The sequence below is a fragment of the Hyperolius riggenbachi genome, chromosome 2 (genome assembly GCF_040937935.1).
Source record: "Hyperolius riggenbachi isolate aHypRig1 chromosome 2, aHypRig1.pri, whole genome shotgun sequence".
NCBI classification, from domain to species: domain Eukaryota; kingdom Metazoa; phylum Chordata; class Amphibia; order Anura; family Hyperoliidae; genus Hyperolius; species Hyperolius riggenbachi.
In genome coordinates this window covers 213024678-213047323 of record NC_090647.1, presented here as the reverse complement: position 1 = coordinate 213047323, position 22646 = coordinate 213024678, and the positions used below count along the sequence as shown (strand labels likewise).

At 44.7% G+C, this 22646-nt stretch overlaps 1 protein-coding gene across 2 annotated transcripts in view; it reads left to right on the top strand.

Annotated features, from left to right (window-relative positions):
• ADPRHL1 (ADP-ribosylhydrolase like 1) overlaps positions 1-22646 on the top strand; it is a 57980-nt gene that overhangs the window by 9471 nt on the left and 25863 nt on the right. For both annotated transcript variants that reach the window (XM_068268092.1, XM_068268093.1), the window contains exon 3: positions 10337-10462. In XM_068268092.1, the coding sequence (XP_068124193.1) occupies positions 10337-10462 (126 nt within the window). The remainder of the gene's footprint in view (positions 1-10336; positions 10463-22646) is intronic.

Genomic DNA, 22646 nt, shown 5'->3' with positions numbered 1-22646 from the left:
GGAAGCTTTCCCTAGCGACAGCCCATGTATCAGAACTGCTCAGGCACAAGGTCCAAATCGCGCAAACACCAGAGAAAGGAAGCACTTATTCATGAGCACTTTCTTTCACTGCACAGGTGCAGCTCAAAAGTCGCATCTGCGCAAAATAGATCTGTGCTTCTCAGAGGAACTTCCGAGAGGCAGGGGAGCAACATGGGGGGGGGGGGGGGGGATTGACAAAGAACAGGATACATCTTCAATGGTAATCTAACCCATATGGGCTTCATGTGATCATTTTGCCCTGGTTCAGTGGTACTTAAAGCCACCATGAGAGGCAACAGAAAAGCTGCCAGGAATCATTTGGTAATACCTAATAAGATAATTTGTGCATGGTTTGTGCATTAGTTTATGCTTGTAATTAGGTGCTATATCAACCCAGACTCATTGCTGTTTATTTTAATCATGCGGTAAAGTAAAGTCAGCAAATACCTAAAAAAACAACAACAACAAAAAATGGAAAAAAACGATGGTGAAGTTTTCTGCATCACACTGAATGTGTTTCTTTCAGTGCTAAGAGTCTTCATCAGTACTTACAGAGCTGACACACTCTCACTGGTCACAGTACAAGGGACACAATACAGGAATCCTACAAAGCTGGACACACACTATATGGGGAACTAGAAAAGTGGGACACATTCTGGGGAGCAGTGGACAGCTGGAGCAAAATAAAGGGGCCCTTGAAAATTTAGACAGATTTTGGGATGCCCTGCAAAGCTGACACACAACACAGGGGTCACTCAGAACATGAAACACACTCTGAGGGGGGCACTGGAAAACTGGAGCATAACACAATAGGCACTAGAACGCTATAACACATATCAAAGGGGTGCGAGTATAATTGAAAGGCCTGGATGGGAGGGACCATAATTTTGCTTTTTTGGAGGCTCAAAAAGTAATTGTGGCCCTGTCTGAAACTATACAAGTATGTTTTACTAGCTTTTTCATATTTATCAATGAATGCTTTCATACATATTACAGACTTTTAGCTAGCTCCACCTACCATTAGAAGTTTCATAAACATAGACAGGTCTGTTTTTGTTGTTCTTATTTTTATCCATTCATTTATTTATATAGCTGAGCTAACCAATTTATGCAGAATAAGAATGTAAAGAAAAACTTTTACTTATGGCATGTGACATTATCTGCAATGCATACTAAAGTAACAGGCTCCACTGTAAGCTTCCACTATTACTTCTTTCCCATTACTAATTTTTGCTGCATTTTGCCTGCATGGGAGCTGCCATCTTGCTGATGATGTCCACACTATGCACAGAACAGGAAGAGCCACCACCTTTTTAGGTCTGCTGTGCAAAGGCACCACAGACTGTGATTTGTATACCGTATATACTCGCAAGCAAGCCGAATTTTTGACCCCCAAAAAGTGGGTCAAAAGTTAAGGGGTCAGCTTGCTTGCGAGTCATGTGATAATGAAGGCCCCCGCTTCCCCCGCTCCCCCCGCGGCCGCTGCTGCTATTACCTTAGCTTGGTGCCACTTTTATTCCCCTGTCCTGCTCGTATAATTCACAGCAGCGCGCCCCACGGCGGCTGCTGTGATGAGGGAGGAAACCATAGAGAGCGGTTCCCATAGTAACGGCGATACACATCGCCGTTACAGGAAGCCGCTCTCTCTACGGCTCCCTCCGTCATAACAGCAGCCTACGTGGGGCGCGCTGCTGTGAATTATACGAGCAGGACAGGGGAATAGAAGCAGCGCCGAGCTAAGGTAATAGCAGCGGCGGCCACGGGGGGAGCGGGGAGGGGCACTATACTAGCTATACTGAGCACTATGTTAGCTATACTGGGCACTATACTAGCTATACTGGGCACAATACTAGCTATACTGGGGCACTATACTAGCTATACTGGGCACTATGTTAGCTATACTGGGGCACTATACTAGCTATACTGGGCACAATACTAGCTATACTGGGCACTATACTAGCTATACTGGGCACGATACTAGCTATACTGGGGCACTATACTAGCTATACTGGGCACTATGTTCTCTATACTGGGCACTATACTAGCTATACTGGGGCACTATACTAGCTATACTGGGCACTATGTTAGCTATACTGGGGCACTATACTAGCTATACTGGGCACGATACTAGCTATACTGGGCACGATACTAGCTATACTGGGCACTATACTAGCTATACTGGGGCACTATACTGGGCACTATACTAGCTATACTGGGCACTTTACTACCTATACTGGGCACTATACTAGCTATACTGGGCACTTTACTAGCTATTCTGGGGCACTATACTAGCTATACTGGGCACGTTACTAGCTATTAGAGATGTCGCGAACCTCCGATTTTCGGTTCGCGAACTTCCGCGGAAGGTTCGGTTCGCGGAAAAGTTCGTGAACCGCAATAGACTTCAATGGGGATGCGAACTTTCAAAAATAGAAAAAATTATGCTGGCCACAAAAGTGATGGAAAAGATGTTTCAAGGGGTCTAACACCTGGAGGGGGGCATGGCGGAGTGGGATACATGCCCAAAGTCCCGGGGAAAAATCTGGATTTGACGCAAAGCAGCATTTTAAGGGCAGAAATCACATTGAATGCTAAATTGCAGGCCTAAAGTGCTTTAAAACGTCTTGCATGGGTATACATCAATCAGGGAGTGTAATTAGAGTTCTGCTACACACTGACACACCAAACTCACTGTGTAACGCAGCGCAAACAGCTGTTTGCGTAGTGACGGCCGTACTGGACTGGTGTGCACCGTGGCCAGAGTGTAGGCCGTGGCGTTTTTCAAGCCCATATGGTCGCCGGGCTGTGGTAGCTCAATGATAGAACAACAGTGACTGTCCAGCTGATCAAATTTGGTCTGACCACAATGAAGCAACGACCTTATTATCTTTTGTGTGCCACCCCCACCCGAGACACTCAAATAGCCGGCGGTCATTGCTTCATTGTGATGCGCAAGCCCCTTCACCGCGGCAAGGTAATGATCATGAAGGGGGATGGGCACATGTACATGCCTTTTGTTTTGTTGTTGCAGCTGCCCGCAGTGCAGCCAGAAAAATTAGGCAGGCATGTACACGCACCAGAAAAATTAGTGTAGCGGCCGCTGCTAGCAGCGGCCTTAAAAATTCAGGAATCCGCCTAGAGTCCTGGACCCTGTTGGTGGTGGCGGAGAAGGCAGTCAAGCGGCCTGCAGGCAGAGATGCTGTGTGTGGGGACTGACTTAGTCTTCGGTCGTGCAGTAGCCCTCCGGGATCCATTCCTCATTCATCTTGATAAAGGTCAGGTACTGAACACTGTCGTGACTTAGGCGACTTCTCTTCTCAGTAGCTATGCCTCCAGCTGTACTGAAGGTCCTTTCTGACAGGACGCTTGCAGCAGGGCAAGAGAGAAGTTGTATGGCAAATTGGGACAGCTCTGGCCACAGGTCAAGCCTGCGCAACCAGTAGTCCAAGGGTTCATCGTCGCTTTTCGCAGAGTCTACATCTACACTCAAGGCCAGGTAGTCGGCTACCTGCCGCTCCAGGCGTTGTTGGAGGGTGGATCCGGAAGGATTATGGCGAGGAGTTGGACTAAAGAACGTCCGCATGTCCGACATCACCCTGAGATCGCTGGAGCGTCCTGTCCTTGCCTGCATGGACTTGGGAGGAGGAGGATTACTGCCTGTGGTACCTTGATTGCGTTTTGCAGCCACATCACCCTTAAATGCATTGTAAAGCATCATCGACAGCTTGTTCTGCAAGTGCAGCATCCTTTCCGCCTTTTGTTGAGTTGCTAAGAGGTCCGCCACTTTGTGCCTGTACCGAGGGTCTAGTAGCGTGGCCACCCAGTACAGGTCATTCGTCTTGAGTTTTTTGATACGGGGGTCCCTCAACAGGCTGGACAACATGAAAGAGGACATCTGCACAAAGCTGGATGCAGACGTACTCTCCATCTCCTCTTGCTCTTCCTCAGTGACGGGACGCAACTCCTCTTCCTCCCCCCAGCCACGAACAATACCACGGGAACGTGGAGCAGCAGAAGCCCCCTGTGACGGCTGCCGCGGTTGTTCTTCTTCCGCCGCCTCTTCCTCCTCCACAGAAACACCTTCCTCATCATCACCATCATCAGAGTATGACTCCTCTCCTTCCCCACACGACTCCTCTTCTTCCTCCTCCTCCCCCCTCTGTGCTGCCGCAGGTGTTGTGGGAACATCGGGTTCGTGTGTAAATGGCTCCCACGACTCCTGCTGCCGTAACTCTTCTCGTTCACGCTCCTCCACAGCTGTATCCACCACTCTACGCACAGCACGCTCCAGGAAGTAGGCGTAGGGGATCAAGTCGCTGATGGTGCCCTCATCGTGACTCACCAGTTTGGTCACCTCCTCAAAGGGCTCCATGACCCTGAATGCATTTCGCATCAGTGTCCAGTTGTTGGGCCACAACATCCCCATCCTCCCAGATTGTGTACTGTAATGATACAGGCAGTGGGTGACGGCTTTCTCCTGGTCTAGCAGGCGAGAGAACATCAGCAGGGTGGAATTCCAGTGAGTCGGGCTATCGCAAATCAGGCGTCTCACCGGCAAGTTGTTTCTACGTTGAATCTCTGCAAAGCGTGCCATGGCCTTGTAAGAGCGCCTGAAATGCCCACACAACTTCCTGGCCTGCTTCAGGACGTCCTCTAAGCCTGGGTACTTGGACACAAATCTTTGCACGACCAGATTCAGCACATGTGCCATGCAGGGTATGTGTGTCAGCTTTCCCAAATTCAACGCAGCAATCAGATTGCTGCCGTTGTCACACACCACGTTGCCGATCTCAAGCTTGTGCGGGGTCAGCCATTGCTCCACCTGTTTGTTAAGAGCAGCCAGGAGAGCTGCTCCAGTGTGACTCTCCGCTTTCAGGCAAGACATGTCTAACACTGCGTGACACCGTCGTACCTGGCATGCAGCATAGGCCCTGGGGTGCTGGGGCTGTGTAGCTGGAGAGGAGATCGTGGCACCAGCCAAGGAGGAGGAGGAGGATGACGACAGCGAAGCGGTGGTAGCAGGTGGAGAGGAGGTGGCTGGAGGCCTGCCTGCAAGCCGTGGAGGTGTGACAAGTCGGTCTGCTGCGCAGCCACGTACTCCCTGCTTGCTGCCATCGGTCACCAGGTTGACCCAATGGGCTGTGTATGTAATGTAGTGGCCCTGCCCGTGCTTGGCACACCAGGCATCCGTGGTCAGGTGGACCCTTGACCCAACGCTGTGTGCCAGAGATGACACCACTTGCCTCTCAACTGCACGGGAGAGTTTGGGTATGGCCTTTTGTGAAAAATAATTGCGGCCTGGTATCTTCCACTGCGGTGTACCAATGGCCACAAACTTACGGAAAGCCTCAGACTCCACCAGCTTGTATGGTAATAGCTGGCGAGCTAATAGTTCCGCCACGCCAGCTGTCAGACGCCGGCAAGAGGGTGACTGGCAGACATTTGCTTCTTCCGCTCAAATACTTCCTTCACGGACAGCTGGGTACTGCTGTGGGCAGAGGAGAAGGAACCGCTTAAGGGAAGAGGCGGTGTGGAGGAGGGTGGCTGTGAAGGTGCAAGGGAGAAAGTGGATGAAGACGATGCACCTGAAGGAGGAAGAGGAGAAGGAGGGTGGCTTGTCTTTTGAGGGGTGCTGCTTTTCCTCAGGTGTTCTTGCCATAGCTGTTTGTGCCTTCTCTCCAGGTGCCTTCGTAAGGCACTTGTCCCTACGTGAGAGTTGGCCTTTCCACGGCTCAATTTTTGCTGGCAGAGACAACAGATGGCTTTGCTCCGATCTGAGACACACACGTGAAAAAATTTCCAAACCGCTGAGCCCCCCCGGGCTGATGACGCTACGGTGGCATCAGCAGCTGACGTTGAAGGGCATGTGTGCTGGCTGGCCATAGCTGGCGATACATGGCGCCGGACACTGCCCCCAGCTGTTTCTGAGGACGAGCTCCCTCTGCTTCTATCATGGAGTCGTCTCCTTCTACTCCTCTCTGACTCCTCCTCTGAACTGTCCCCCTGGTCATCTCCTCTACCGGGAACATATGTGGTATCCGTATAATCGTCATCATAATCCTCCTGGCCAGCTGTGCTTTCTTCAGACACCTCCTCAAGTGCACCAACTTCAGGTGGTCCACCATCATCCCCATCCACACACGTTACGTCCATATTATCGCCACCTAACTCAGACGTATGAGGTGGTGTACCTGCGCCTTCTTGTTGTTGTGGCAGTAGTGGCTGGGAATCAGTGATTTCACCACCACCACCAAATAACTCCTGCGAAGTGTCAAATGCAGCGGATGTGGTGCTTGTTGTAGCGCTGGTGGCTGCGGGAGATGAGGTGTTCTGTGTTAAAAACTCAATCACCTCCTCACGATTTTGGGAAGTGATGGCACATGCCTTCTTCTGAGCACTGTATTTTGGGGCAGGTCCGCACGAAATCAGAGAAACACCACCTGGCACAGACCTGCCGGTGCCTGGTGGCCTTCCTTTGGGCCTGCCTCTACCTCTTCCTCTACCTGGTTTGTCCATTTTGTCCATCTCGGGGGGATGCTAGCTATATGCAGTGAGGTGGGTTCTCACTCAACACAACCGGTAGTTAGATGCAGTGAGGTGGCCAGGTGGGTTCTCACTCAACACAACAGGTATTTAGATGCAGTGAGCTGGGTTCACTCAACACAACGCTAGGTATATGCAGTGATGAGGTGGGTTAAGTATACACAACAGGTACTGGGTAGTTAGATGCAGTGAGCTGGGTTCACTGAACAGTGAAGGTACTTAAGATGCAGTGAGGTGGGTTCTCACTCAACACAACCGGTAGTTAGATGCAGTGAGGTGGCCAGGTGGGTTCTCACCCAACACAACAGGTATTTAGATGCAGTGAGCTGGGTTGACTCAACACAACGCTAGGTATATGCAGTGATGAGGTGGGTTAAGTATACACAACAGGTACTGGGTAGTTAGATGCAGTGAGCTGGGTTCACTGAACAGTGAAGGTACTTAAGATGCAGTGAGGTGGGTTCTCACTCAACACAACAAGTAGTTAGATGCAGTGAGGTGGCCAGGTGGGTTCTCACTCAACACAACAGGTATTTAGATGCAGTGAGCTGGGTTCACTCAACACAACGCTAGGTATATGCAGTGATGAGGTGGGTTAAGTATACACAACAGGTACTGGGTAGTTAGATGCAGTGAGCTGGGTTCACTGAACAGTGAAGGTACTTAAGATGCAGTGAGGTGGGTTCTCACTCAACACAACCGGTAGTTAGATGCAGTGAGGTGGCCAGGTGGGTTCTCACCCAACACAACAGGTATTTAGATGCAGTGAGCTGGGTTCACTCAACACAACGCTAGGTATATGCAGTGATGAGGTGGGTTAAATATACACAACAGGTACTGGGTAGTTAGATGCAGTGAGCTGGGTTCACTGAACAGTGAAGGTACTTAAGATGCAGTGAGGTGGGTTCTCACTCAACACAACCAGTAGTTAGATGCAGTGAGGTGGCCAGGTGGGTTCTCACCCAACACAACAGGTATTTAGATGCAGTGAGCTGGGTTCACTCAACACAACGCTAGGTATATGCAGTGATGATGTGGGTTAAGTATACACAACAGGTACTGGGTAGTTAGATGCAGTGAGCTGGGTTCACTGAACAGTGAAGGTACTTAAAGAAAACCTGAACTGAAAATTAAAAGTCAAAATAAGCATACACAAGTCATACTTACCTTCCATGTAGTCTACTCCTCAGTGTCTTTCTCCTCTACTGCGTCCTGTTTGTCCACTGTGATCAAGGGAATTTTCCGTCCTCCATTTTGAAAATGGCCGTTACCCCATAACAGCTTTCTGGTCAGCACACAGTTAAACTGTAACATTGTCCACTTGAGCCATAGGGAAACATGGACATTACCTGGTGCATCAGTTTTCCTCTCAGCTATAACTGACAGCAACTGATATTTTACTGACAGCAACTGATATATTTCAGATCTGACAAAATATTGTCAGAACTGGAAGGGTTCATTGTCAGAAGAAAATGGTGAGCTTCTGAGAGGAACTGATGGCAAGGTAACTATGCGATGTTCGTTTGAAGTTACCTCATGTGTTTATTTTAAATATTTTTACTCAGTACAGGTTCTCTTTAAGATGCAGTGAGGTGGGTTCTCACTCAACACAACCGGTAGTTAGATGCAGTGAGGTGGCCAGGTGGGTTCTCACTCAACACAACAGGTATTTAGATGCAGTGAGCTGGGTTCACTCAACACAACGCTAGGTATATGCAGTGATGAGGTGGGTTAAGTAAACACAACAGGTACTGGGTAGTTAGATGCAGTGAGCTGGGTTCACTGAACAGTGAAGGTACTTAAGATGCAGTGAGGTGGGTTCTCACTCAACACAACCGGTAGTTAGATGCAGTGAGGTGGCCAGGTGGGTTCTCACTCAACACAACAGGTATTTAGATGCAGTGAGCTGGGTTCACTCAACACAACGCTAGGTATATGCAGTGATGAGGTGGGTTAAGTATACACAACAGGTACTGGGTAGTTAGATGCAGTGAGCTGGGATTACTGAACAGTGAAGGTACTTAAGATGCAGTGAGGTGGGTTCTCACTCAACACAACCGGTAGTTAGATGCAGTGAGGTGGCCAGGTGGGTTCTCACTCAACACAACAGGTATTTAGATGCAGTGAGCTGGGTTCACTCAACACAAAGCTAGGTATATGCAGTGATGAGGTGGGTTAAGTATACACAACAGGTACTGGGTATTTGCAGTACTGGGTAGTACAATGTGCAGCTCCCTGTCACACACACAGGTAGTCACTGAATGTACTGCGCTGCTGGCAGTGGCACACACACTATCAATTAGCAATGCTGTGCATGCAACAAAAGTGTCAGTTTGACACACAGAAAAAAAAAAAGTACAGGATGAGCTCTGACAAGAGCTGTTGCTGGGTGCTATAAAAGCAATAACAATCAGCCAGGAGCAAGCTAAGCAGCCAAGAACCTAACTAATCTGTCCCTAGAAGAACAAGTCTGCAGCAGCTCTCCCTAGTCTGTCTAATAGCAGGCAGACGAGTGACTGTAATGGCCGCCGGAGGCTGCCTTATATAAAGGGGGGTAGGGCTACAGGGCTTAGTGTAGCCTGAATGGCTACAATGTGCCTGCTGACTTTGATGCAGAGGGTCAAAGTTGACCCTCATAGTGCATTATGGGGCGAATCGAACTTCCGCAAAAGTTCGCCTGGTGCAGGCGAACGCGAACCCCCGAAGTTCGCCTGGAACCGTTCGCCGGCGAACCGTTCTCTACACCTCTACTAGCTATACTGGGCACGATACTAGCTATACTGGGCACTATACTAGCTATACTGGGCACGATACTAGCTATACTGGGGCACTATACTAGCTATACTGGGCACTATGTTAGCTATACTGGGGCACTATACTAGCTATACTGGGCACTATACTAGCTATACTGGGGCACTACCTACCCATACTGGGCACTATACTAGCTATACTGGGCACTTTACTAGCTATACTGGGGCACCACCTACCCATACTGGGCACTATACTAACTACACCGAGACACACTGGGGGGATCACTCGGACAGCATTTCCTACCCCCGGCTTATATGAGGGTCAATCATTTTTTCCTGCTTTTTCAGGTAAAAGTTGGGGGGTCGGCTTGCTTGCGAGTATATACGGTAATTACCAGTGTCACAAAAGGGATTTCTTATCCCTTCTTTTTCATACAAGAGAGGCATCAATCTGAGATTAATGTATTGATCATAAACCCTAATAAGCTATTCATTACTGCACAGGACTACTTAATGTTACGCTGGACTTCTGGATATTCAATATGTTGTCTTATTTTATTTTTTAATTGAGCAATGTGTAATTTAACAGTTACATATTATATACCGTATTATATAGACCTCATACAAAGAGAGGATTAGAGTAGCTTTATATGCAAGCTTTTACATTACAGACTGTGTGAAATGAGTTAATCATCATGCTAGCACTATCTTTGTCAAGCAGCACTGACGCTTTCCATGTATAGTACTCCCAGACACGCAGTTACACTAAACTTATCTGTACAATATGTTGAACTCGATGCTATAAAGTCCAAAATTCTCACTTTACTTATGGGAATTTTCAAACACTGAATTCGTGATTTATTTACCGTATTTACCATATTTATTTTTTAATTCTTCAAAACCTGAATTGCTTTTTAGGGCTAAAACAATAATAATTAAAAATATATATTAATAATTCTTATCTAATAAGGTAGACATTGTGTGAAGTATGGCGCCATTTAAGTCATTATGCTTTGTTTCAGGTTCAGGATTTGGAGCTGCAACCAAAGCCATGTGCATTGGAATGCGATACTGGAAACCAGAGAGATTGGAGACCTTGATAGAAGTGAGCATTGAATGTGGGAGGATGACTCATAATCATCCAACAGGTAACTTCTCTAAATACCCCCAAGTTTACCAAGTATACCAAGTTTAAAGTGGAATATAACCCTGCATTTCAACTTTGCTCTAAAACATTATTTACAGCATATTATATGCAACGAGCATTTTTTTTTTACTAGACCAGCATTGGAAGGGTTACACACAGAGCTTTAAAGTTCCGTGGATAGAAATACAGACGCATCCGAAGTTTAGATAGATACATTTAAGTAAACAGAATGTAACAAGTGGTGAATGTTAAACATTCTCTGGCTGTCCTCCAGCTCCTGCACAGCCCCTGAATGTGGGGGCTCCATCCTCTAATTAGTTCCAACCCATAAGGTTCTAAATGTTGGGGGTACCTTCCAATGGGATGGAGAACATGTGGTTATTAATGGTCCAATTTTCCTGAACAATTAACCTTCTGACTGATTAGAATGGATAGGGTTGATGGTGCCAATCGACAACAAACAATCAATTTATCAATCATTTCATCAATCTGTCTTGTCTATCATTTCTATCTGAAAGGATCATATTCATGTTATTTTCTATCCCAATGATGGGCCCGATCGATGATTTCTGATTGTTTCCTTCCAATCACAATTATTGGATCGTACCTATTGTATCGGAAGGTCAATTCTTTGCTAAAATTGCACCATTAATAGGCACCTTTCGCCAGAAGGCCCTGTTGTGTCACTTGGCAACTTTTATCCTACACCATTTGCTGCTCTCTGAGCACCAAAAGGGTCATCAAGCAAGCATTCATCTCAATGCATTTACCTTTGATTGCCAGTGACTGCGCGAGCGCTGCCGTAGATTGAATTTTTAAAGGCGTGTAGCTACTAGCGTCATTTGCGTTCGCGGTTCTCTTTCCCCCGAGGGGCTCAAAATACGAGTACAGAACAATGAGAACTGATGCCAAACGCTTTTCTGCTCAGTAGCAGAAAAGCATTTAGCGTAGGCTAAGCAAGACGCCAACAGTGGTCCATGTGCACAAGCCCTTAAGCTGATTTGTAAACCAAATGTTTGATATTAGGTGGTAAAAGACTTCAAAATGTCTCATGGGTCATAGCTAAACACCATGGGGGTTTCTGACAGGTTAGTGAACTGGCAGTTGCATGATTGCTGACGCATGTTCTTTCATTAGGCAAGTGCATTATTATTTCTAATAAACTCAAGTTGTCTTCTTCGACTTATTTAGAAAAAAAAAATCTTTTGGATGTGTGTGCTGCATACCGCTGCAAGCACACAACCATTATTTCACATGCCTTTCAGCAACCGTCACTATGACTTACTGGGCCAGATTTATCAAAGCATTACCGACAGTTTTTTCTTCTTAATCTGTTCTAACCAGCAGGGAGAACAGTTCTGCAAGATAATAAGAACCTTCTTAAATCCTAGATAATAATGGCAATTTAGCGTGGATTTCTAGAGCAGCACTACAGTTAAGAACAGTGCAAATCCATCTCTAAACTGGCGCAGATTAATAAGTGCTTGATAGCAGTTCTACAGATGTAGAATTGCAGGCTAGACATGATTGCAGAGTGCAGGCAAGACATAATTTGTGTGGTGCTCCTCCCCCTGCTGAATTCCTCCTCAGAGTCTGCTACTATCAATACAGCAGTTGTGTTGGTTACCTCAGCAACAGCAATTCCCCTCACACACTGCACTGTCTGAGAGACCTTCCTAACTCCTCCTATGTTACAACAGTTTTAGAAGGAATCTGCACTATTTAGTGATTTCTTAGGCTGTCTGAGACAGTTCTGCACAGATTTCTAAAAACCTACTAATATTTTGTCTCAGACACTCTTGATAAATGTCCCCCACAATGACCTGATCCTGCCCAGGAGCATGTAGCAGACCATTTTTAATAAACCCAGTCCAGGTTTGCGAGATGACTTGGTTATCCTGCTGGTGCTGGCGATCCTTTTTAAATCAGGACCCTAGGGTTGCTTCTGCAGTTATTTGTGGGTTACAATGGTAAAGGCACTCTTTTATCACTGTGTCTTGAAGTCTATGTAGAAGTTGCTTAAATTTGTTGTATGTGGGGCGTGGCGCGGCATGCTTCCGGCCGGACGCATGTGAGCTAAGCTCCGCTCTGTTTCAACCCTTTTATACCGGGGATGTAATCCAGCTGTCCTGCCATTATCCTTATATCATCCTACCTTCATCCCCCCAACTCAGTGCATGCCGGGGAGAAGTAAGACGCAAGCCGGCAGCTCGGAAGGCCCTCTTATGAGCTACTTTCTCCGGGCCCAACCTAAGATGGCGTCTTCACAACATGGCTCCAGGCGCTCTAACCGTTCATCGCCTCAGAGACACTCCTCTTCGCGTTCCTGCAGCCCGGAGCAACTCGGTCTCACTAAACGTGACCTCGAAGACGCCCTGGACCGCACCTACAACAGATTTGTAGGTAAGCTGCAAACGGAGCTCCGCAAAACCACGGAGGCCCTCTCCCATGAGATAGCAGAGAGCGGGGCCCGCGCTGGCGTACTTGAGACAAAGCACGACGAGTTATGCAAAGCGCACAAGCAGCTTGTGGCTGAACATGACACCCTCAAATCCGAGGTAAGCTCCATGCATCTCCACATGGAAGACCTGGACAATCGCAATAGGCGCAGTAACCTGCGTCTCCGGGGCCTCCCCGAGTCCTATACCGATCTAAGGCCTACCATTACTAAGATATTTTCTGACCTCCTCCCTGATGTGGAGGAAGAGACCTTTGTATTCGACCGGATACATCGAGCCTTACGGGCCAAGCCCCCTGAGAATAAGCCCCCCAGAGATGTGGTGATGTGCTTTAAAGACTTTATTTTGAAAGAACGTGTTCTACAGGCCGCACGCAAAGCTACCGAAATTGCATTTGAAGGATTCAAGTTGCAGTTATACCCTGATGTCTCTCCTGTGACCTTAGATAAACGCTGTGAAATGAAAGCCATCACGAAAGTGCTTATAGCTGCTAAAATACAGTATCGATGGGGATTCCCCTTTAAACTTATCATTTCACAGGATGGCTCAGTGCTTACAGCTACTACGCCAGCTGAAGGAGTTACATTGTTGGAGAAGCTGGGCTTGCAACCCCCCTCCATACCGACTCCTCAACGACGCCAGAGTGTCTCTCCGATCTGGTCTCAACCTTCGGCCTCCAAGTCTCCTAGAATGTCTCGTTCCGATGAATGACCGACCCTGCTGCGGATTCAGTAACTATTAATGATCTCCCTCATTTTATTATGTGTACTTCCAATTGGGGCTGAACAGGCTTCATGCCAAGACCGTTGTCTGCCTGCCTTCCCCCCTCCCCCCCTTTACCTTTGGGGCTGCTTAGAAGATCGCTAGCTGCCCATTTACGAAAGGTGTTGATTCCTGGACTAAGATGTCCCTTTTTAGGGCTTCCAGATGGTTCTTTATGTTTTTGCTCTGTTCTCGTTTGATTATTTTAGTTGTTATTTTCGTTCTGTTTAAGGCTTTGTTCACTTATCAGTCCACTCAGGTATTTCCGTCATTGATAAGCTGTATGTGCCTGTTATATTTAAAATTTAATAATGGTTAAAATGATATCGCACAATGTGCAGGGCTTAAATGAGCCTTGCAAGCGGCATAAGGCCTTTTCCACATACAAACGTTTGGGAGGCTCACTGCTCTTTTTGCAAGAGACTCACTTTGCCCGGGGTAAATCCCCTCAGTTCTTTGACAGGGCTTTTGGCCGCCACTATCATTCCACTTTTGCTAAAAAAGCTAGAGGGGTTTCAATTTTTTTGCACAATTCGGTATCGTTTGACTTACAAGAGTCTTATCAGGATCCAGAGGGCCGATTTTTAATCTTAAAAGGGGTCCTAGCGGGTAAACTAAAAACCATGCTTAACTGTTATGCCCCCAACACAGCTCAAGCTGACTTTTTTATTAAGCTAAGCTTTTTATTGGAAAAATACTCTTCTCCCAATTTAATCTTAGCGGGCGATTTTAATGTGGTAGCTAACCCAGCACTAGATAGGAGCACTCTCTCACCCTTTGCTCGTAGCTTTCCTAGAAAGCTGCAGAGGCTGCTCTCTCAGAACCAATTGGTCGACATTTGGAGAGCCTTCAATATGGGCTCTCGTGAGTATACTTTTTATTCTCATGCTAGACTTGATTACATATTTTTGACCCCACATCTTTCTGCTAGCATATCAGCTTCTTCTATTGAAATCTGCCCCTGGTCGGATCATAATTTTGTATTGGCTCAATTCAACTCTTTTGGTCCTCCCCCTTCATATCAGCGCTGGCGCCTTAACGATAGTTTAATTGCCTCGGAAGTTGATCGCTCTGAGATAGCAGCCTCTATAGAAGATTATTTTTGCTTCAATTCTTCTCCTGATCTATCACCAGGGTTGCTATGGGCTGCGCACAAACCCTCTATTAGGAGCATCCTTATCTCTAAAGCTATTAAGGCAAAGAATGATAGATCACGAAAAAGTGTTTTCTTTACCTCAGAGCTAGAAGCACTATATAAATCACATGGTTCCTCGATGGACCCTTCTTTAGTTCAGTTGCTCCAGCATAAGCGGACCGAATTAAATCTTTTATTAAACAATAAAGCAGAAAAGGCTCTTAAATTTATAAAAGCTAAATTCATGTTATATGGTCAAAATCCCTCTACCATGTTCGCCAGGAAATTGAATAACCTTTACAAACCTCCCCATGCTTATAAATTAAGGAATGATAGTGGCCGCCTAGAGGTTCTACCCCAGCAAATAATTCGAATTTTTGAAAAGTTCTATGCTAAACTCTTGGGTTCGCCAGCCCCCATCGAAGCCAGTCAGGCATCTTCCTGGCTTTCCTCCTTGAACTTGCCTAATCTTTCCCCTGAACAATTGTCGCGGTTAAATGCCCCATTACCCACAATGAATTAGCCAAAGCTATTAAGGAACTCAAATCTTCTTCTGCCCCTGGTCCTGATGGGTTCTCATCCTCTTATTACAAAAAATTTGCTCATTTATTAATCCCCCATCTGATCCCTGTTTTTAACGCCGTCCTAAAGGGCGAGTCTTTCCCCCAGAAATGCTTTTAGCTAACATGTCCCTAATCCCAAAACCAGGCCTGAATCACTCTCTTCCTAATAATTTTCGTCCTATTTTAATTATTAATAACGATATAAAATTATTTTCAAAAATCCTTTCTGTCAGACTGGCTTCGATGGTGCACTCTTTAATTCAGAAGGAACAATCTGGCTTTATACCGGGCCGCCAAGGATATGATAATGTTCGTTTAGCCCTTAATCTTATCCAGGACTCCCAGCTCACTGACTCTCGCTTTCTGATGTTAAGTTTAGACTTCAATAAGGCTTTTGATTCAGTGGGCTGGGAGTACCTACACCTGGTTTTACCCTCTTTTGGCATACACGGCCCTTTTGTTTCAGCTATTAAGGCTCTTTACACTGACCCGGTAACTCACATTCATATTCCAGGAGCCTGCTCTAATCCCATTAGGTTGCGTAGGGGCTCCCGTCAGGGGTGCCCACTATCTCCTCTGCTTTTTGCTCTGGCGGTGGAGCCCCTGGCAATGGCCCTGCGTCAACACCCTGATATTCATGGCCATGATGAAACTTATAAAATGTTGCTCTATGCCGATGACGTGTTGTTATTTTTGTCTCAGCCTGTCACCTCACTTCCAATATTGCTTCCTCTTTTGGAAAAATTTGCCTCTTTTTCAGGGCTAGAGGTTAATACTGCCAAATCTGCAGCTATGCCAATCAATTTTCCTAGACCTGCAGTCAAGCTATTAGAAGCTTACTTTGATTTTAAATGGCAGCATCATAAATTTAAATATCTAGGGGTATTTTTGACCCCTAAGTATTCATCTCTCTTTGAAGCAAACTATCCCCCCCCCTATTTTTAACTATTTCCAAACACCTCAAAGACTGGTCAACTTATAAGATTGGCTGGCTAGGCTGCAGCCTGGCATGTAAGATGATCCTTTTGCCCAAATTGTTGTATTATTTTAGGGCATTGCCCATCCTTCTTAGGAAGAACCAATTAGCCCAACTTCAATCCCTTTTCTTTTTTTTTTAAAACAAATTTTTATTTGGTTTTCACTTTGTCCAACAGACACATAAAATTTACACAATTACAAGGTGTTATATCAAAGTCAGATGAAATATGGAATTACTTCCTTTTTTTAAAATATTTTACCAGATTAAGGCTCAGTTAAACGTTTGTTAAGACTCCACCTTAGTCCGACAGATATGCCCTTATTGAACAAAACCTTTTTAACCCCTTTCCCTCTCCCCTCTCCCCCCGGCCCTCCCACCCTCTCTCGTCGTCTCTGGTTCCAAACTTTTATAAGATAAACACCTATGTCACCTTTAGCTTTCCTAATGTGCCAGACAAATGTTCTGTTAAATACCATTTTGTATCTTTGAAAGGTAATACCACCTCAATTATTTCTCTTTTAGAAAAGGTCTTTGTAATAAACGGTCTCCTGGTTTTAAAGAATTTGTTTTTTTGTCCTTATGTAGCAAGGCCTCCAATCTGTCCATTCTAAAGAGATGAATAAGTTCTTCTCTAACATCCCACACTGTTGGGACACCAGAAAAGATCCATTTATTAAAGATTACTTTGCGGGCGGCCATTACCATTAAGTGTGCTAATCTGGACATGTTAATATCCGCCGTCGAGGGACCCCCCGAGGAAGGATTTTTCGGTGAAGTATAATGAAATAACATCAGTAAGGGATCAATTTCTGGCTTGATTTTGCTAATTGTGTTGATGTAATTTGTTACTTTAGTCCAGAAGACCGAGATCACTGGACAAGTCCACAGACAGTGAAATAGATCTGCCTCTGGAAGGGCACATTTTGGGCAAACTGGAGAATAGTGAGCAGGAGGATTTTTATATTTTATATTAAATGCGTATTTGGCCCTATGTATAAGTTTGAGCTGCGATTCTCTCCAGTTTTCTCCTAGGATTAATTTATACGACATACGATACCCTTCCATAATTTTTTTTTCAATTTCCTCCCCCGGAATGTCCCTCGACCAGCGAGACAGATTATGAAAAGCTCTATTTGTGATTCGAATTTGTTGTAGACTGGATTGTAATGTTGAAAGAGACAGTTTGTTTGTGTGCGGGGATATGAACCTGTCGAAATCATTTAAAATATATATCAATGGAGATTTACCTCCCTCATCTCGGACGTAGGACTACAGTTGGCCATAAAACAAGAAGTGATGCTTGAGAATATCGTATTTTAATCGAACTTCCAGGAAGGGCATAAGTTTCCCCTCTCTCAAATCGACGAGATCCCCTAATCTTTTTATCCCTTTTCTCTGCCATTCAAGAAAACCCCTGTGGGCAATACTTGCCTGGAATCCCGGAAGACCCCATAGGGGCATATATTTGGACACACGGTAGGGTACCATAAATAACTTACAAAGCTCCCTCCATGCAATCACAGTGTCTTTGATTATTCTACTTGTTTTTGTTTTAGCGGGAAAATCTTTTCAATCCCTTTTCAATAAATTTGTATGGGATAATAAACCCCCTCGAATCCGTTCTACAATATTATATCGGCACAAGCTTTCTGGTGGTATAGGAATGGTCAACTTATGGCTCTACTATTTAGCTGCTCGTACGTCTCAACTATTAGATTGGAACTAATCAGTGGACCCTGCACTTTGGTGCCAGTTTGAAGCTGGTTCAATTGAGCCCTATCATTTACCCACACTAATAGCCTCCCCTAATAAGCAGATAATCTCCAAAATCCTTCCCCTTAACACTATTGTAGCCCATTCTCTCAAATTATGGTTCCTTACCCGAGCCCAATTTCAACTGGCCCCTGTTCTGTCTACTCGGATATCCTTTTTGGGTAATCCAGATTTTCCCCCTGCCTTAGAAAACCCCCAATCTTTCTCTTGGTGGAAAGACCAAGGTCTAATCACTGCCAATAAATTTTGGATAGCGGACAAGTTTTCTTCTTTCTATCACTTCCGCTTTTCTAGATCCATCCCTGATGATGAAATGTTCCACTATTGTCAAATTAAGCATTATTTTCAGTCAATATACAACCCTATCCCACAGGACCCTCTTAAACCTTTTGAGATTATGTACTACAACCAAGGCCGAGGCAAAGGCTCTATTTCTAGAATTTACCTAATGTTGATTGGTATGGGCACTAATAGTAAACTGCCTTATATGTTACAATGGGAACAAGACCTAGGAGAACAACTTGATCTAGGCACCTGGTCAAAAATCTGGTCTAACATGGCCTCAACTTCAGCTTCCAATATCCTAAAGGACACCGCCAATAAGCTTATGCTTCGTTGGTATTTTACCCCAATGAAACTGCACAGGATGTTCTCTTCAGTCTCTCCCTTATGTTTCCGTAATTGTAATAACAACGGCTCTCTTCCCCACATTTTTTGGGACTGTAGGGTCGTTCAAGAGTTTTGGGATCAGTGGAATGAGTTGGCTTCCAAGATATTCTCTCTTAATATTAAGATCAACAAAAAGCAAGATCTACTATTCTTCCCGAATCCACTAATCCCAAAAAAATCCCAGAAACTATACAGATATCTGGTGCTATCAGCTCTCTGGGCCATAGCTTTGAAATGGAAAACTGCTACTCTTTCTATTGCTTTGGTCTCTGACAGGATGAACAATATTAAACTAACAGACAGATTGTTTTATGCTTCAATTGACAACCTTGATAGATTTAATTCTATCTGGGATCTATGGTCTACGTATTACGAAAATCTAAATCCAAACACCTAGTGTTCTCTTTCAAATGCTTTTTTTCCTACTCTCTTATTTTGCTGCAACTGCCGAATGTATGACTTATTATGATGGTCTGTACCTGACTTGTCTATTGACTATGTTATTTGCAAAACCTGAATAAAGCCTTCTTTATATAAACAAATTTGTTGTATGTGTATATTCTATACTTGTTTATTTTATTTATTGCCATACAGTTTACAAGCTGTACAGACATTATGAACCAAACACTTGCTTGACAAGAAAGCTCTTAATCTCCTGGCCTGGCACATCTCTTGAGTAGCAAGTTACAAGACAGAGCCAGCGACACAATATCTCCTTCCATTTAAAACCCCTGGCCTTTTAAATCATTCACTAAATGCAGACAGAATATCTCATATCACAAGGAGTCAAGAAATAAACAAACAGCTAAATGACAGATAACAAAATAATGCCACAGCAGAAAAATCACACTGAAAGTAAAATGGATTGTTGATATTTTAGAGGTTTTCCTCTTTGTGCCTAGATTTATTCAGCTGATAATTCAGCTGTTTTTGAATTGAAGAGATTACATTTTATGCTACATCCACACTGCAGCTGCCTCTATTCCACAGTTTGTATTTTTCTTGTATGTGAGTGGGCAGACAGATCAAGCCAAAAAGCATCCCTGCGTATCAGATTACTGCTCCTGCTGATATTGACACTCAGGGCTACTTACAACCGATTAGTGGGAATTCTCTGAATGCTTTACTTAATTTGTCATTTTTTCCCCACTTCTTTCAGCAAGGTGTCAGTTCTATGCCAATTCTCCAGTCTTCCCTCCCTTTGCCACAGATGAAGCCCTCTTTCCCCTGCATGCATGATTTATTAATATCCATGTTGTTGTATCACCACAATGCTCATGTGAACAGAGCAAGTTTCTACTTTGATATTTAGGGAGTTTTTGACCTCACCACTTACCGTTGTGATCTATAGACTGTGTCCTGGCAGATAATTTCAAACAATAATTGCTATTAGTAGCTTATATTAAACGATAACAAATGATCTTTCCAAAGTTATGCACTTCCGTTAACGATCCAATAGGCATTTGTCGATAACTGTTGGAAATCGCTTATTTTATAACTACTCTGGTTGAGCATGTGTATGGAGCTTTACAAACATTGTGATGCTAGGCATATACTACACAGTTTGTGGTAGATCAGATAATCTATGTGTTCCAGATTTTGGTTATTTACCTCTAATCAGGCTATTCTGCAAACATCAGCCGCACTGAGTGCCAGTAGCCCGGCTAATATAGAAGGCTTCATTGTCTCGCTACTATCGTCAGGCAGATACTAGCATCATAGTTTGCTGTTTATTATTAATTTATATTCATAAGCTATAAGTTAACAAAAAAGTAGGGGCATACATTTAATATAATACCTAAGATTACCTAGCACAGGGAGTGATGTATTTCGGCTTCTCCCTGCGCCCACATTACACATGGGTATTTACCTGGTCTACCTCTTTGCACCAATATCAATTTACAGTATATACAGACATCAGAAATCTTGGCCAATACTTATCCCACCATTACAGCTGCAGCTTTGTATTGCACGATGCAGTACAAACATACGCACCATCAGAGGCGGGACAAGGTCCTCCAGCACCCAAGGCTGAGACACCAAAGTGCGCCCCTCCATCCCTGCCACCCCAGCCTTCACACACTGATTGCTATTAGACTAAGAGGTGCCACGGGGCCCACAACCTCCCCAACACCTTAATATCTAGTTATTTGGCTTGCAGTCACTGCTATGTATCCCCTTTTCTTATTTCTTTCTGCTTTAAACACAATTAGGAATGACAGCTGAATGAATGGTGCGCCCCCTCCTATACTGCGCCCTGAGGCTGGAGCCTCTCCAGCCTATGCCTCGGCCCGGCCCTGCGCACCATGGCTCATGCACTGCTCCCACTCGTGGCTTCCCATGCTCCAACCACTATCAGGCAAACGCTAGACATATACTATACAATTTGTGGTAAACTAGGTAACCGTTCAATGTATTCTAAATGTTGATAATTAACCAGGTCTGTCTTTTTGCACCAGTAAATATTGGACAAGATTTCAGAAGACTTTTTGTCTAATATTGGTTGCAATGTAGCAACTGCTACCTTTGTACTGCCTTATGCAGTGAAAATCTATGCAAACATTGGTTATGTACTGATCCCATCCACAGCTCTCCATGCTTCCAACAGCAACAGCTGGACAAAGAACAGGCATATCCAATCAATAGTCAATATTTTGATCATAATATTGATCGTACATTGCACAGCATTAACAGATGTGTGTTAATAAGGCAAACAGTAGGGTAACTAGGTGGAGGAGTACAGATCCTGTTAAGCTCAAAAATCCAACGTGCTCCCTTTTTCAAAAGGAGGTGATCAAAATTCCCACCACGTATCATCCTGTATCCTGACAAGGCCCACAAAACAAATGTTGCTATACCTGCAGCCATAGGCGGTCTTAAAGTGCCTACTACCGGTGTCAGGACAGAAAGGTCCTTTTTGCCTTTAATACTGGCAATATGTTCACCAATGCGAGATCTGTTAGGCCCCCCTATACTGGGAAAATGGTTGTTATCGAGCATGTGAGGGAGCCCAGCGGAAGGTCAGATTAGGGCATTTTGTTAAATTCAATGTTTAAATGTCCTATCTCATAAAAAGTATTGTGCAGCATATGCCTACCTACATCTATCTGAGTCTTTGCAAGGACTTTATGGGTCAGCCTTCTGACCTGATTGAAGATCCTCAACCCCTACAATCCATTCAGACCCTAATTACCGCCTACTGGAACTCGAAAAGCTTGGATTTTACTGGCAGGAGTCATCATAAGATATTGATTGATATCATAATAAGAGGATTCCTAGTGTGAAATGTAAACTTGCCAAGTACTGTCAATTAGTAATCAGTGTCAGTGTTGCAGAGCGTGGGTGATGGAGTAGACAGGCATTTAATGGAATTTGAGGGGTCAGGGTTTTCACTCAAGTCAGAAGGATGGCAGATGAGAACTGCAAAATCCCAGATTGATTTCAAAGACATGGAAACTAGTTGGAGTGAATTATAATTGGGACACTTAATTGGATCTCAGTTACAGTGTAGTATTTAAATAAAAACTTTTGCTTCTAATGTGTGATGTGGGGAAATTAGGACTGCACATGTTATAGGGGTTAATGATGGCTATACTGTACTTCTAAATGATGGCTACACTTGTTGTATGTGGTGAATTTATTGCTGCATGTGTTACAAGGGAAAATAATAGCTACAGATTACACAGGGGAAATGATGGCTATTCGTGTCACATCAGGGAATGATGGTTGATGGTTGCACTTGTTACATTGGGTAACGATGTCTGCATATGGAATACAGCAGAAATAATGTCTGAACTTCTTATATGGGAAAAATGATGGCTGAATCTGTTATGTGGGGTTAAAGG